This window comes from Sceloporus undulatus, chromosome 6 (assembly GCF_019175285.1).
Source record: "Sceloporus undulatus isolate JIND9_A2432 ecotype Alabama chromosome 6, SceUnd_v1.1, whole genome shotgun sequence".
Classification (NCBI taxonomy): domain Eukaryota; kingdom Metazoa; phylum Chordata; class Lepidosauria; order Squamata; family Phrynosomatidae; genus Sceloporus; species Sceloporus undulatus.
Genome location: NC_056527.1, coordinates 58,167,988 through 58,182,312, shown reverse-complemented (window position 1 = coordinate 58,182,312; position 14,325 = coordinate 58,167,988). Strand labels below are relative to the sequence as shown.

General features: G+C 37.7%; 1 protein-coding gene across 37 annotated transcripts in view; it reads left to right on the top strand.

Moving 5' to 3' along the window:
• CLASP2 (cytoplasmic linker associated protein 2) overlaps positions 1–14,325 on the top strand; it is a 167,570-nt gene that overhangs the window by 137,121 nt on the left and 16,124 nt on the right. For 21 of the 37 annotated variants that reach the window (XM_042474354.1, XM_042474351.1, XM_042474353.1 and 18 more), the window contains 7 exons: positions 217–219; positions 5,817–5,980; positions 6,683–6,761; positions 6,889–6,939; positions 9,301–9,444; positions 10,603–10,746; positions 11,829–11,935. In XM_042474354.1, the coding sequence (XP_042330288.1) occupies positions 217–219; positions 5,817–5,980; positions 6,683–6,761; positions 6,889–6,939; positions 9,301–9,444; positions 10,603–10,746; positions 11,829–11,935 (692 nt within the window). The remainder of the gene's footprint in view (positions 1–216; positions 220–5,816; positions 5,981–6,682; positions 6,762–6,888; positions 6,940–9,300; positions 9,445–10,602; positions 10,747–11,828; positions 11,936–14,325) is intronic. The other 16 variants (XM_042474356.1, XM_042474365.1, XM_042474371.1 and 13 more) reach the window with 3 other exon arrangements.

Sequence of the window (14,325 nt, the reverse complement as noted above, 5' to 3'; positions counted from 1 at the left end):
GAATGCATGCTCCTCAACCCAACATCAATGCCTCTGACATATTCCTGTAGAAGAGTGCACCACTCAGACTTTAAGGCTCTTCATATCATGGACAATGAGGACATCTTCTTCCAGTACAATCCTTCAGGTTGACTCAGCCTTCCATCTTTTCATAGGTCAGTAAAATGAGTACCCATCTTATTGGGGCAGTTGCCTAACACATTATAAACTGCTTAGAGAGTGCTTAGCATTATAAAGCGGTATAGAAATGTAAGTGCTATTGCTATAAATGCTATCTTAAATCCAGCCATTCTTTGAGAATTCTAAGTGTTCATAAAGTGTTCTTTTGTTACTTTGTGGGACTATTAAGTGGCAAGTGTGCACAGTCACATGGTTCTCTGATGGATTGAGTCTGCATTTCCTGTACTGCAAGGAATAGGGACTAGCCATTTCATCTGTTAGACACTATTTGTCATAGTGTGCATAGTCATTACCATTGGCAGTGCCACAGCTCATGGCAAAGAGATTCCAATTGCTAGTATTAATGGACTTACACTTGCTCATGTTCAAGACTGGTATTACCTCAGCCAGACAGCACCCTTTGATCAGATTAACCTAACCTGACATTCTATAAAAAGAAGATAGTTCTCCAACTAGTCATGTCCTTTTTAACTAACCTTGTATTAGATTTTCTTATGCAATTTCAAAATTATCTTACTAACCTTCCATCAGAATCCATCTTCATGACATATTAGTCTCTTTGTTCTCTTTATGTAAGAAGAATATTAGATTTCTGAATTCCTGACACTCTCGGAAAGTCATCCCATTTCTTAATATGCTGTGTTGGCCCAAGGAAGGGTCTTCCAATTTCCTTTCAAAGATTAGCTAAATGGGTGGCAGACATCTGTCAGGTTAGCTTAGCTAAGCAGCTAGAACCACTGTTCTTAGCTGTCATTCTTCAAGAGCAGTAGCAACTTCAACAAACTTGGATACAGTGAGTGCCACTTCTGAAATTGTGGAAAGCGGCAACCTGGTTGCATCTACTGACATTTTTAAACACTTTTTCCTGGATTGTACCATGCATTCATATGTAGTTTTTGATTGGGCAGTACTTTCATCCTTGTTGATTTGCCCCATTTTGTAGAAGTAAACTGGTCACTCACTCATCTGTGTGAGGCACAGAAATCATGAAGAAGAAGAACAGGTTGCTTACCTGTAACTTTGGTTCTACAGATGGTCGTCTGTGCTCATACAACCCGCCCTCCTCCCCTTTCTTTCAGGTCCAGCTTCAAGCTGTGGCACAACATGGAACTCAGGAGAGAGTAGCTTTGGCACACAGGAGTATGCATGTTGGGAAGGAAAGGTGGGGTTCCTGCCAAAGCTACTCAGCTCAAGAATTTTCCATGCCACACTCTGCACATGTGCAAGACCCTTTTGTCTGAAAGCACAGGTGACCATTCAGAGAACCATAGTTACAGGTAAGCAATCTGTTCTTTCACTGTCAATTTTGTGTTTCAAAATTATTCCAGTTCAATTATTCCAACTCAGATTATGAAACTGAGTGTACACTTTCAGTTGAGTGGACTGTCCCTGTAAGTGTGACTACAGGAACAGAAGCCTCATAGGCATCTGATGCCAATTCAGTAAAAGCTGTTTATGGGAGACACTCCAGAATCATGTCCTGATTAGTGATTTCACAAGAAGAACCTTGCCTGTGTATGAGAATATCATTCACCTGACCATCCATATTATCATTTGTTTTTAGTATGCCATTAGTGATGTCTCTCACAGAAGAATTTTAAGAAGAGCTAGTAGACTTCCATTAGCACATATTAAATTTGTTTATGTCAAGCTCATATATAGTCTACAAGTCTTGCATACCCTGCAGGAATATGGTCCAGATTTAATAATTATCTTCTGCTTTCTGTTGCATGTTTCTGTAGAGGGTGAGAGCTTAAAATAATACATATGATCTTCAACAGTTATGGTTTAGTGGGTTACAATATAATTCTGTGTCTGTTAAAATGCCGGTGCTTGAATTGAACCCATAACTGATGTGAAAATTTTTTCAGAAAAAGCAGTATATTTCTTCAGATGATATATTTTGAAAAGCATCTGACAGGTAGAAAAGAGACGGGGGTAGACATAAGTACTTATGTAGTGCTTGGGAATCAGATGACAAAGATGTTAATACTGAATCATTTAAAAACCCATTTATATTTTTGCCATACAGGAACTATGTAGATGGCAACTAATTTGTGTGTTTTATCTTTCCCCCTCCCACCCCTCCTTTTTTTTCTTTCTTTTTGCATGCGGTCCCCTGTGTTGGAACTCTCTATAGAGAGTAAGTTGGTTCAATATTTGTTGGAACCCTAACTTTATTGCATGACTGATAATTAATCTTTCCCCCCCTCTACTTTACTCTTACAAAGAATGTGTGCAGTTTAGCTTTTGCGCTTTATAAAATCTATGCAGATTATGCTGAAATGTTTTGGATGTGTTTTGTATACTAATAAACTCACTTTTTGGTTTTATATTTCTGCTGTGTATAGTGGTGACTGGCGCATCTTAATTTCATATCACCTAAGGAAAAATCTGTTGACAGCTAACTATAAAACAATTTTACTCCTCTGCTGTCCAGTTTCAGTTTCATATAGATTTTCAAGAATTGATTTGAGCATACAGTACAACTGGCCCTCATTATCCACAGATTCTTTGTCTATCGATTCAACCATCTGTAGTTTGAAAATAATTAATATATATATATAAATTCCAAAAAGCAAGCCTTGATTTTCCATTTTATATAAAGGACACCATTTTACTATGCCATTATATTTAATAGGACTTGAACATCCATGCATGTGGAGTCCTGGAACCAAACCCCAGTGGACACCTAGGGCCCATTGTATTTAGCTGAAGCAGTGCTACAGAAACCAGTGCATTCACACAATTACTGTTAACTTCACTGTTTGGATATTCCATTTCTTTAATACCTATGCTTTTTCTGAAAGATACATTTTGAGTTCTTTTCCCAGAGTAAACAATGGTGAGCACTGGATGAATTCTTTCTGTGATCCAGTACAACTACTCACAGTGCACAATTTGAAGAAGCTGAAAGAAGAATAGTTGCTAAGTAGTGGGTCCTAGATATTTGCATGTTGTGTGCAATTGAGTAGTTTCTATGTTAGGACATCACTGTTGAAGATGGTTGTAGCCACTCAGAACTGTTTTAGCATGCCTCAACATAACAATCAAAATTTGTGAATTGCAGTATTGCATATTTGGTGCTGCTAAATAAGTGTTGTTATTTTTTAATGTGTGTTATATTATCTACATCACATGAATCAATGGGATGGATTCATTCCAACCTATTCTAGCTTGATCTCTAAGGAAACCACATCCACGCACAAAGAAAAGGGGATTTCTTTGGCATTTAAACCTGCATGCTACAAGGTATTGCTCATAAATGAGTAACAAAGTGTTGGTATACTGCTCAGACCTCCCCCCCCCCAGAAACACATTCTAGGATCAGAAGTGTTTGCCAAAAGCTAATAGTACAATTAAGACAATTTTTCAACTCTTAATTGCCACTCTACAATGTCCACTTATATAAAAAGCATAAACAAGAACTTTCAACCAGGATAGATAGGCAGAATTGCAGCATCAGTAGACAACTGTAATAAAAAAGAAGAAAAGCACAGCATTCATAAGTCTTTTCTGTGAGAACTGTAGGATATAGAAAATATAGAATCACACATCCTTCCACCTGCAATTATTTTCTGTTAGACCAATAAAAGCTTAATGATCTAAGGGAGCCTGGGTTCTGGAACAAATAAAAATGACTTATCATGTTGTTCAAAATGATTCCAGTTTTGCATAACTAATACCCCTCACATCATGGGAGAGCTTGTTCATGAATAGATAACTCCCAGATCTTTGAATTTTTTATAGAAAAATCCACTGAACTTTTCTGGAAGTTTTTCAGTTGTTGCTCTTGTGAGAAATTTAAAATATTTGGGGGAAACCCCCAGAACTACAACTGGAGGAGACTTGCAATGGTTTCCTTGGTCATATTCATTGATTTGCAAACTTTGACCCAAAATACCTACTAGAAAATATAGCCACCACATGTGGGCCAGACCTATGGCACTTCCTGCAGCATTTATTTTGTGCCATGATATGGTCTTAAATGAGAAATAACAATAGTCATTTCCCTGACTCTTTAACTTATTCATTGCACTGAATTAGAAGTTAAATACGTGTCCCAAAGCAAATTGTCTTGTGGCATCCCTATATCAGCTTCTCATCATGCTTATACTCCCTTCAGGTGATTTGGTCAACATTTTGTATAATATAGATACTGTGCTTATTAATTTGAGTTATTTGAAACTTAAATGACATTCAGAGTTAGTTGTGAGCATATCTTTCACAACACTGTACTGCATAAAAAGCCAATGAATATTTTGTAGAGGGCTTGTTTCATCAGGAATTGAAAAGTAGATGACTGTGATACATGCTCTGGCCATGCACAATGTAAGCACAGGCTAGCTGCAGTGTCTTTGCAGACCTCTTAGCAGAGCTATCTTGTCAATCTCAGGAACTTTTATTGATATTCAAAGTGACACTAGAATCTAAATAAAATTGCTAGTCTCAGCTCTATTGAATCAGTTGTTGAGTGGTACTTGTATACATTCAGTTGTTTCAACAGATTTATGCAACTTGTGACTGGATTTAAATGTTGTCTTCCTAGGAAAAGTATCCCTTCTGCAGCAACAGATTGTTTAATGTATGCGTTTTTTTTAAAAAGGACATAGGTTTTGGTCAGCTTTATGTGTACCTCATTATTTTGATGCTGAAGCAGTGATATTCCAGAGTTTACTAATGGCCAAGCTTCCAGTTTGAAAGGCGGTATCTTGTTCTGTCTTTGTAAACTGTTACATTAGATTGTAAATTATACTGTCTCTATAAGCCACTTTAAATATTTTTTAAACAGTGGTTAAGAAAATTAAATCAAATATTTGCCACAGCAATTCTTTATAAGAAAAGAAACTTGTACGCTTCCTCTCCTTCAGCATAAATACCTGAATAAAGACCACTAGAGTCTTGTTGGGGCATCCTGACCTTTTAAAATGTCTGTGTTTGTGTTATGTTTGCATGTTGTATTGCGTGCAAGTCTGAGTGGATTTAACACTCTACAAGAGTGTTAATCTTCTGTCACGTAAGCACAAAGTACACTCAGTGATTAGCATTGTGATGTGGGAAGAGAAAGAAGGATCTGGGTGCATTGTGTATGTATGACAGAGAGCTCCCCTACCTCCTGGGCAGGAATGGCATTTGGATGCTATAAGGAAATATAGCACCTATATGAGTAGGAATGTGGTGATCCTACAGCAGCTGTACAGATTTACCAAAGGAGCTGCTGAGCATGAGTGAATAGAAAGATCAAATCCATTTAGAATGGGTCGTGATTCTTGAAAGTTTGAGACATGCTACATTAAACCATTTCTGGGAAATTCAGTGCAAGGGACAACACCAAAGGGAGGGAGGAGGGAGATAGATTAAGAAGTTGCGCCAGTCATCACAGCCTTTCTTTATCCAGCGGTACTGCATGTAATACTAATTTTCAGAATGGCATATATATTCTTGAATCACAGATTCTGATAAAAGGCAAAACAGAATGTTTTCCTGCTTGGCTGTAAATTATTGCCTCTGTCTGCTTCTGTGTGTTACTACTTTATTCTTCTATGAGTTCAACACAGGCAAGCAACAATTCCTCTTCTTCCCTACTTTTTTTTCTTTTTCTTTTTTTGTCCTCCCTTTTTTAATGCCTTCTCCAGGTGTTCAGCATGTTTTTGGAAACTTTGGTAGACTTCATTCAAGTCCATAAAGAAGATCTACAGGACTGGCTATTTGTGTTGCTTACACAACTGTTGAAAAAAATGGGTGCTGACTTGTTGGGGTCTGTGCAAGCAAAGGTTCAAAAGGCACTTGATGTAACAAGGTAATAGATGGTTGATTGTGTGGGAATAGGTACATATTTTTTTTAAAAATCTGTGTCTTTGTATCAGATGGATGGGTTGGTTTCTTAGGGATAGAATTTTCCCCAAAACCAAAAACATGGTGGTTTCTTGAATATGAACATTAAGAGTATAGCATGATGTTAATCTGTTTCCATATTGACCAACTGATTCTAGAACTATATTGCTAGATTTAAATTAATTGAAGGCATATCTGATAGATTGTATCTAGCACTTTCCCAAAAGCTTCAGCTGTCTTCCTTAGTATTTTCAGCATTTCCAGACCAGTCATCCTTATATGAATTTGTTGTGTGCCTTCAAGTCATTTTTGACTTATAACAATCCTAAATTGAACCTATCACATGGTTTGCTTGGCACAGTTTGTTACCAGGGGATGCCCTTGCCTTCCTGTGAAGCTAAGTGTGACTTACCCAAGGTCACTCAACAGGTTTCTGTTGCCAAGTGGTGATTCAAACCCTGGTCTTCAGAGTCATAGTCCCATTTTCAAACCACACCACCACCTTGACTTTCCCTTAAGTGAATCACCAACTATCTTTTCTGTTCCTGGAACATTTAAGTAAAAAATCTCTGTTATTTCCTGATTTCTTCCTCTTTCCTCTGCTTTTATTTTCTTAACCAGATTATGGAGTGAGCTTTGAGTTTTAACGAATCATTCATTTTTGCAGGGAATCTTTTCCAAATGATCTCCAGTTTAGTATTTTAATGAGGTTTACAGTTGATCAGACCCAGACACCCAGTTTAAAGGTAAGATATTTTGAAGTTTTAAAGGAAGTTAGACTTGTGAAATTTTGCTCATTAATAATGTTGTATTTGTGTTGCATTCTGTGTTGCTGGTTTTCAATTAGTGGGTTTTGTTTTTATAAAATTTCAGACAGTCAAGCCAGCACTGCAGGACCAGCTGCGCTCTTTTTGGAGCTCCAAGGTTTTTGTCTGCATTATTGCCTTTTTAACCCACTATGTGTAAATTTTAAATTCTTAAAGTTTTATTTGTATGCATCTATATGCAGCTACTAACTTGTGCAAGGAATTCTGAGCATGCTTTCATCCAATTGGTGTCAAGCGTTGTGCTTCTGTTAGAACGTTTGACAGTGAAGCTTATAAAAAAACACAAAGGGACCAACAAAGTAGAAACAAATGTATGGCTGCCTAACACTAAGCTGGTTATGCAAACTCACTCTATCCAGTCTTCTAATTTTATGTTTGTGATTTCCCAATCCTCATTTTACAGATATAGTGGACTCACCCCTGAATTTATTCCTGAGCTTCCCATAGTCATACAGTAATTTTGCATATTGAAAATGTGATACCCATCAATTTTTAAAGTTTTAATATAAACATTGTATGATATGCATAAATAAATTCAGACATTGATGCAAAGGCTGAAATGCTGTAATGCATTGGAACATATAAAAGGTGGAATATTATCCTGCAGATGTGCATTTTGAGAACCTCTTGGGTATAAATGGAACAAATGTTAACAATTTAAACTGAGGCAATTTGGGAAAGTAACAAGCATATGTACAACCAGCATTTTTTCCTCTATCCTGCACGCAGTAAATGCACACAGTCTGTTAATAGCTTTTCACAAGGTGGCACTTCTTTATTCTTGAACACTGTAGTGCTGAAGTCACATGCAAATATCTCTTCATTTGTATAAAGTGTAACAAAGTATTACTGTACGTGCTTTAAAAAAGAGATTGTTTTGATGGTGTGTATAAGTAGAGATTTTTCCTTTTGACTTTGATTTTACAGTTCTGTACATTTAAAATTAAAATCAAGCCTCCTACAGGGAAATCAGAGGGGTAAAGTTGGATTGTCTCTGAACGTTACATGATACTAATGTATGTCCATTTAACTTCAAATCATATTTATAATTCAGTGAAATTATATAATGTTGCTGTATACATGTGGACTGGAAGAAGTGTTTAATTGACTTGACAGACAGAATTTATGGTAGAAGGAGAAGATACTCTATACTTCCAAAATATATATTTGGGAGTTCCCCTTAGTCTAGGAGAGTACTGAGTCTGCCTGTTTCTGATGTAAATTGAACTTATTTCATTCCTGAAATAAGTGAAAAGCCTCATAATCTTATGCCATACACTACTTGGAACGGAGTCCTCCACTGTTGAACATGGAGCATGATGAAACTGTAGGTGTTGCTAAAGGAAGGAAGGAAGGACAATATAATGTCTTTACCACATGCATACCGCAGGGAAAGAAAGGGGCATGAAATGACAAAAGTTATCTCTCTTTATTCCCATTGGATATTATTTGGGGAAAAGCTAGCAAACATTGGCAATCTTGGCTGAAATAGTGTAAAGAAAAGGAGGACATGTTAACCATGGCCCTCTGAACCACAGTCAAGACTTTGAGAAGGAGAATGAGTTAATGAGATTCTATGGCCAAAAAGGGGGAGGGGTGTCCTTTCCTTGTAAGCTTCCATTTGAAGGCTATAGATATTGTGTTGGATGCAACCAGAAAATGATAAAAGAGGAATTGGTCATGTTGGAATATTCAGATGAAAAACTAACTAGTTTTTAATCAGGGTGCTTTTCCTGTTGTCTATTTATTGGGACTTGCCATTTTGACCTGAAAGATTTCTTTCCAAGTATTTTTTCCTTAAAATGTATGAAAAGAAAAACAGAACTATTGAAAACATTGTTGAAGAACAGTTGAGTTCTAAATAAGTCATATGCGTTGACTTTATAGTAAAAATGGCCTGAAGGAGACAGCCAGCTTCGTTGTTTGTTGTTCAGCAGAAAAAATATTTAGTTAGACCGTTCAAGGGAGATCTCTTTGGCACTTCTGCAGCCTTGAAACCTGATGGAATTTTTACAAAAACTTTTTGAAACTAACAAGACTCCAATTTGATATTTCAGACAGCAGTGGAAACATAACTTCAAAAGTGTTTTGCCATCAAGTCTCAAGGAGTTGTTGTTCAAGATACCCTTTGACATAACATTCTCATAGCCATTACATCACCTTCTCTCTATATCTTTATTAGAAAATTATATGTTGAATATAAAATTGTTCTTCAGAATTCCAGTTATGAAATTCCACTGACACAACTGCTATAAGACATAATTATTATTATATAAATTTCTGCACTAGGTCTTGGGAAGATGATTGCAGAGTGGAGATACCATTTTCCTTCTGTTCATGACTCTTATCCTGTAATAATAGGTTGCTTGGTTGTTTCCATGAAAAAAGAATTCTGTTCCATTCACTTTGTGCTGACATGCCTTTTTGGATATCTGTTTGATTTGCAATCTTTTTATAGGTAAAAGTTGCCATTCTTAAATACATAGAGACTCTCGCACAGCAGATGGACCCAGGAGATTTTGTAAATTCAAGTGAAACACGTCTGGCAGTGTCTCGAATTATCACTTGGACAACAGAACCTAAAAGTTCAGATGTTAGGAAGGTATTTCTGTTTGTATTAATATACTGTATGTATAAAGTGGTTCTTTGTAGAATTTTTGTGCTTTGTACCTAAATAGACATAAGGAGAACAAGTTGTGGATAACATACAGATACTAGGTGCTAGGATAGGTAAAGTCAGTCTTCTTATCCCAATTAAGCTACTAAGACAACACAAACATAGAACCCACTTTTTTCAAAATCTACCCCTGCAAGATGTGCTATGGCAATAGTAAATTCCCTTTTCCTTTCCACCAGGGTAAACTGTCCTGATCATGTCCATGTCATTCCTATAAGAACTTCATGGAGGGTTTGGTCCATTTCTGGGACATGAGGAGGCTGCACCTGTGTGTTTCGTATATGTTGTTGGGAAAGGCTACGTAGTTAGATAAAAATGATCCCAAACACCCTAAAAATAGAAGTCCACTTTGGATTTTGGAAAAATTGTATTTTTATGTTAAAAATTAGTTTCAATGATTTAAACACCATGTTCTAGTCAGAATTTAAATGATTTGTTTCAAAATTATTCCAGTGTTTCATAAAACATATGTTTTTAGAATATAAAATGAGAGCCAGTGTGGTGTAATAGTATGAGCATTGAACTAGAACTGTGTTTTTCAAAATACCTTTTTAAAATGTTTTACATTATTTGAAAGAGAGTTAACCTCATAGATACTTCTGTAATTTAGCGGCGCTCTTCAATGCTTTTTCATTATTTTCTGTATCCTGTTGAGAAGCTGCTGAAGACAGAATTGAATTGCTCTATATGTTTTGCTATTCACTTGAACAGAAAGAAGTTAGCTTTTTCTTAGCTATAAGTTAATTTGTTTTAAAAATGAGAAGATTAGAAAGAAATAAAATACTGTGGGACTATTAACCTCCATAATTGTAGTGGGATATATGGAATATAAAGTGGTTCAGGTATGCATGCTTTCTTTTCTTTTTTTAGGTTGTACAGATACAGATATTTCAGAGCAGCTTGCAAAGCTTTGGCTGGTATAAAATGCTAAGATTCTGATTGTCAGATTGAATTCCTTGCTATCCAAAAAATGTTCATTTCCTATCATATTTCTGTTACAATGAGCTTTGGCATCTGCCTAGAATCCTCATTGTTAATATGTACTTTAAGTACTTACTTTAATGACTTGATCTTTTTTCCTAGGCTGCACAGTCAGTGCTGATTTCACTTTTTGAACTGAATACCCCAGAGTTTACAATGCTGCTGGGTGCTTTACCAAAAACTTTTCAGGATGGTGCCACAAAGCTGCTTCACAATCACCTCCGAAATACAGGAAATGGTGGTCAGGTAGTCTCTTTCCTTTTATTTATTCTCTGTTAAATATTTTAATGGTTTATAATGCAGATAAATTTTTAAAATGCTAGGCTAAAATAAATTATGTATTTAATTATGCATAATTTATATATTTAAGTCAGAAGATGCTGTGATCCTGTGCGGGATGAGGTTATACTCCTGAAGACACTGGTTTTCTAGCTTGGTACTCCTAAATTCAGTCTTCAGCCTGGAAACTCAGGTTTCAGCAGAGGCCAGGAGTGCATTCGCACAGTTTCAGTAGAGATATCAGATCTGGCTATAGAGACATATGCCTTAATTACATCACATTTGAATGATGTAAGGCACAAGGGCTGCCTTTGAAGAATGTTTGGAAAATTAAGATCATCCAAAGAGCTGCAGCCAGATTGTTAACCAGGGCAGGCTACAGGAATCACAAAACTTGATACATCAGGCCCCCCAGGCTATTGATTTGGCACAATTCCAAGTGCTGGTTGTGACCTGTAAAGCCCTATATCACTTGAGTCCAGATTATCTAAAGATCCATATTCTCCTTTATGAGCTTCCCCATGAGGTCTCCTGGGGAGACCATTCTTCCCATTACTGCACAGGTTCATTTGTGGGAACACAGGAGATGGCTTTGTTGGTAGCTGCTCCTAGGTTTTAGAATTTGCTTCTTAGAACAACTTGATTGGTGCTCTGCCTCCTATCCTTCTTTAGGAAGGTGGTGATGACCTTTCTGTTTCAGTAGGCCTTTGATGGCTGGTTGCTGTGGGAGCAAAGGGCCTTTCAGAGTGTACTGTGCTGTTTATCTGTAGATTTTCTTTTTAACGGTCACATTTTAACTGCTTTTAATTCTATTGTTAATTTAATTCTATTTTCATTTTTGTATTATATTAATTTTAAAGCTTTACCTGTTTTAACCTTTGTAAGCTGCTTTGAGTCCCCGTTACGTTTTTGTGTATGATTTTTCTGAAGCATTGCATTGTGTCATACTGATTCATTTGCTACTGGTCTAAATCTAACAATATGAGAAGAAGCCTTCATGTGTTTGTCTAAATTAAATGCTGAGCAAAGAACTTATTTTTCAATTACAGAGTTCAATGGGAAGCCCTTTAACAAGGCCTGTTCCACGCTCACCAGCCAGTTGGTCTAGTCCCATCACTTCCCCAACTAATACATCCCAAAATACTTTGTCACCAAGGTAAGAGACTAACATTTTATCTAGTTGAATACAAGACTTTCATCCATTGATGGAGGTAACTGCCCCATTTAGGCTGGATTGGGGCCGCAGCAAACACATGCGCAGCCCCAATCCAGTCAGCTTCCTCTCCTATTTGGGGTGGAAAAAAGCCGCCCCTTTGGTTTTGGAGCCAGCTTTGCGCCAGTTCTGAGGCATGTGGTGCCTAAACGCCATGTGCCCAAGTCACCCCAAAGCTACCTGGCATGTAATCACTGGTGCAACTTCTGGGCAACTTGAGGGCTGAATTTAACATCTGAAAAACTGTAGTGCTGGAATGTTGTAAAGGCCAAAAACAGTACTGCATATGTCAATCCTCTTTGTTCCATATGTACGTAGTACCTTCATTTTGATTTGTTCTCCATAATCCCTTTTGCCAATGGCAGGATGTTTTCCCCCCATAATTATGCTGCATTGTTTCATTTTCTTCATTAGAGATTTGTTCTGTCTTCTCTGTCAGGTTACAGTAGCAGCCCTCTCCCTTTATTGCTCATGCCCAAATGTTTTGCTTGGATATGTGCTAAAATTCAGTAATAGACCACATGGCATGTACAGTGCAGCCTTGCCTTACGCGGGGATCTGTTCCGGACCCCCCCCCCACCGCGTAAGGCAAATACAGTCGTCCCTTCTTATACACTGATTTTTTATACACGGATTCAAGCATACACGGTTTGAAAATGTTCAAAAAAAGTATAAATTTACATTGATTTTCCATTTTTTATAAGGGGCACCATTTTGCTAGGTCATTATATTTAATGGGACTTGAGCATACATGGATTTTGTTATACATGGGGGATCTTGGAACCAAACCCCAGTGTATAACAAGGGTCCACTGTACCTCATAAACTCAAGCCCCATTCAGTAGAATGGGGCTCATGTTTGTGGCAGCGCTCGTACGCCACAGGCATGTGCACCATTCCCTGTATTGCAGCGCGGCTTCCACATAAAGTGGAAGCCGCGTATGGAGCGGGTGCGCTGGATACATTTGATCCCAGGATGGTTCATCTCCAGTTAAAATAATTAGCTAGCAAGTAAAGGAAATAAACAACTATGAATTACATAAATCTACCAATCTATTGTATTTTTTTAAAAAAAACATTTTATTTATTTATAATAAATACATGATCCATACAGTTTTGTAATAACACTTAAGGCATAATACTATACATTTGAAGGTGAGTTTTTCATAAAATTTGGCACAAATCTTGCTGTAAACAAGCCCTTACTTAGAATCATAGAATTGTAGAGATGGAAGAGACCACAAGGGCCACCCAGTCCCTTGCCATGCAGGAATTCTCAATCAAAGCATCCCCGACAGATGGTCATCCAGCCTCTGTTTAAAGACCTCCAGGGAAGGAGACTCCACCACACTACGAGGGAGTGTGTTCCACTGTACAACAGCCTTTACTGTCAGGAAGTTCCTCCTAATGTCGAGGTGGAGTCTCTGTTCCTATAGCTTGCATCCATTGTTCTGGGTCCTGTTCTCTGGAGCAGCAGAAAACAAGCTTGCTCCCTCCTCAATATGACATCCCTTCAAATATTTAAACAGGGCTGTCATATCACCTCTTATCCTTCTCTTCTCCAGGCTAAATGTCCCCAGCTCCCTAAGTCGTTCCTCATAGGACATGGCTTCCAGACCCTTCACCATTTCAGTCGCCCTCCTTTGGACTCGCTCCATTTTCTCAATGTCCTTTTTTAATTGTTTTGTCCAGAACTGGATACAGTATTCCAGGTGGGGCCTGACCAAATCAGAATAGACTGGCACTCTTACTTCCCTTGATCTAGACACTATACCTCTATTGATGCAGCCTAAAATCACATTGGCCTTTTTAGCTGCCACATAGCACTGTTGATTCATGTTTAACTTGTGGTCTACTTGAACTCCAGATCCCTTTCACATGTAGTCTCATTCAGGCAGGTGTCCCCAATCCTATATCTATGCATTTAATTTTTCTACCATAAGTGCAGTACCTTACATTTCTCCGTATTGAATTTCATTTTGTTAGCTTTGGCCCAGCTTTCTAGTCTATTCAGGTCATTTTGAATTTTGATCCTGTCCTCTGGAGTATTAGCTACTCCTCCTAATTTGGTGTCATCTACAAATTTGATAGGTATGCCCCCAATTCTGTTATTCAAGACACTGATAAAGATGTTGAATAGCACTGGGCCAGGACAGAGCCCTGTGGGACCCCACTGGTCACTTCCCTCCAGGATGAAGAGGAGCCATTGTTGAGCACCCTTTGGGTTTGGCCAGTCAACCAATTACAAATCCATGTAACAGTTGCCTAGACTAGCCCACATTTTACCAGCTTGTTTGCAAGAATGTTATGGGGAACCTTGTCAAAGGCCTTACT